At 50.8% G+C, this 2036-nt stretch overlaps 1 protein-coding gene across 1 annotated transcript in view; it reads left to right on the top strand.

The window, feature by feature from the left end:
* Positions 1-423: 423 nt before the first annotated feature.
* Positions 424-2036, top strand: part of Mycbp (MYC binding protein) — a 6844-nt gene continuing 5231 nt past the window's right edge. Inside the window, exons 1-2 of the mRNA XM_010625856.1 lie at positions 424-542; positions 737-801. Coding sequence (XP_010624158.1) covers positions 459-542; positions 737-801 — 149 coding nt within the window. The 5' untranslated portion in view covers positions 424-458. The remainder of the gene's footprint in view (positions 543-736; positions 802-2036) is intronic.

Raw genomic sequence — 2036 nt, 5'->3', positions numbered from 1 at the left:
CCAGCTCACTTCCAATAAGCAACAGAACATAAATGATTCGAAAGACTCTTTCTCAAGCCATTGTAAATCCAAGAGGCGCCCTGCATCTGTCGTGCTTTTTCCCGGACGAGAGCCAAATACCCCAGCATATATATATATATATATATAGGTCGGTACAGCTTTTGAAGTCCCAGTTAAGAAGTGCAGCCACTACTCCTTGGGTCAATCCACCCTCCAGCAAGAGTACTAGTCTTCCGGGCCCAGCCCCTGGCCACCACGCCCACCTCGGCCAACCCTGGCCACTTGTGCTACGTTACCAAAACCTTGCTTCTCGCTTAGCAACTGAGTCAACACGGAGACCGGAAAAGGAAGGACAGGTACTACAGTATTCCGACAGCTAGAGGGGCGGGTGTGCGCAGCCTCCCTTAGCTAGACCTGCCGTGGCTCGCAAGCGCGCAGGCGCGTGAGCCTTTCTGCGCATGAGCAGTGCTGCTCTGAGCCCGCCAGCCACGGTCTCCGGCGCCAGCTACGCCGTTGCCCCTGTCACTATGGCCCATTACAAAGTGAGAGGGGCGCGGCGTGGCTGGGGAGTACGGGCGGTAGCCAGCCGCTGGTCGGCTTGGGGAGGGAGTTGGGGAGCGCGCGCAGATTTTGGGGGCCTAAGGCTGCGAGGCGGAGGCGGGGTTGCTGGACTCCCAGCGCCTTCTTCCTGCTCTGGCCGCCGGGCTCCGGTCTCTGACCCGCGGTGTCTCCTCAGGCCGCCGACTCGAAGCGCGAGCAGTTCCGGAGGTACTTGGAGAAGTCGGGGGTGCTGGATGGGCTGCCGGACGCTCCCCGGCGGGGCAGCCTTGTTCACGCTGCCGCTCTCCGCGCCGGGAGTGGAGAAACTCCTGCAGCTGTTGCAAAGTCTCTCCAACTTTCATTGCCTTGCCTTGAGCAGCCGCAGAGGGTATGTTTAAGATCTTGAGATCCCAAGCTCTCCTCGCCACACAGGTTTACATAGACCTTAGAATCTTAAGGAACAAATCCCCCAAGTTTGGAAAATTGCCAAAGTAGTTGAGTGTGCCTAATCCCAAAGTAGGCGATTCATAGACAAACTGGCTTTGGCTTTTCAGTCCCCGTCTGTAGCAATTCCTAGGTTGTGTGCACATCGTAAAGGAAAACTACAGTTTTCAAGACTCGAGGGCGTGTCGGAATGGTTATATTCTGTTTAATAACAGAAACTTCCATCAGGCACTGTGGTACACGTCCATAATTCCTGCCCTTTGGGAGGTTGAGGCAGGAGGAGAACAGTTTAGTGAGACCCTATCTCAAAAAATAGGGGTGCTGGTGTAGCTCTGTATGAAGGCCCTGGGTTCATTCAATCCTCAGTATTTTCCGGAACCCCAGGAAGTTTACTGTTACATTGTATTTCTTCCTTCCTGTGTTCAAGATGTAGACAGGGTGCTTAAGACAGGTGTATTCCAAGAAACAGTGGAGTGCTGCTCGCTTCTTTAATTCAGTAATTTGAATGTCTGCTGTGTTAATTCAGTAGCTGGGATTTTTCATGGGTGTTAAATGGAATTGCTGGCAGAGATGAGGACCTGGGTCTATATGAGAATAGGAAGTGTCTGAGAAATAATTTGGTAACTGCTCCATGGGCAGAAATAAAGATTAGGGGAAAAGACTGGGAGAATATCTCTTGGATCTTAGTAGAAAGCAGGGCTTTAAGTTCCCACACATGGACGGGCTAGAAGTTTTCAACTGTTGCCTATTTTGGGATCAGATACAGTACTATGTTTTTGCAGATAACTTTCAGCAAAATTTTAGGAACTACTCTGTGAAAGCTAAACACGTGCTGCTTGGAATGTCATTCCCTGAAGTCCCACACATTGATTTCTTTCCTTTAACCATTTTATTTAGGCATCTGTTTTAAACACTGGGGACTGGGGGGTGGGGTGATGCTCGTCTGTGTAACACCAGCACTCTGAAGCTGAGGCAACAGGATTGCACATTTGAGCCCAGCCTGGGCAATAGAGCAAGACCCTATCTCAAAAAAAAAAAAAAACTCTGCAATA

Source organism: Fukomys damarensis, unplaced genomic scaffold (assembly GCF_012274545.1).
Source record: "Fukomys damarensis isolate Sample0158 unplaced genomic scaffold, DMR_v1.0_HiC HiC_scaffold_23, whole genome shotgun sequence".
Classification (NCBI taxonomy): Eukaryota; Metazoa; Chordata; class Mammalia; order Rodentia; family Bathyergidae; genus Fukomys; species Fukomys damarensis.
This window is presented reverse-complemented; position numbering and strand designations above follow the sequence as displayed.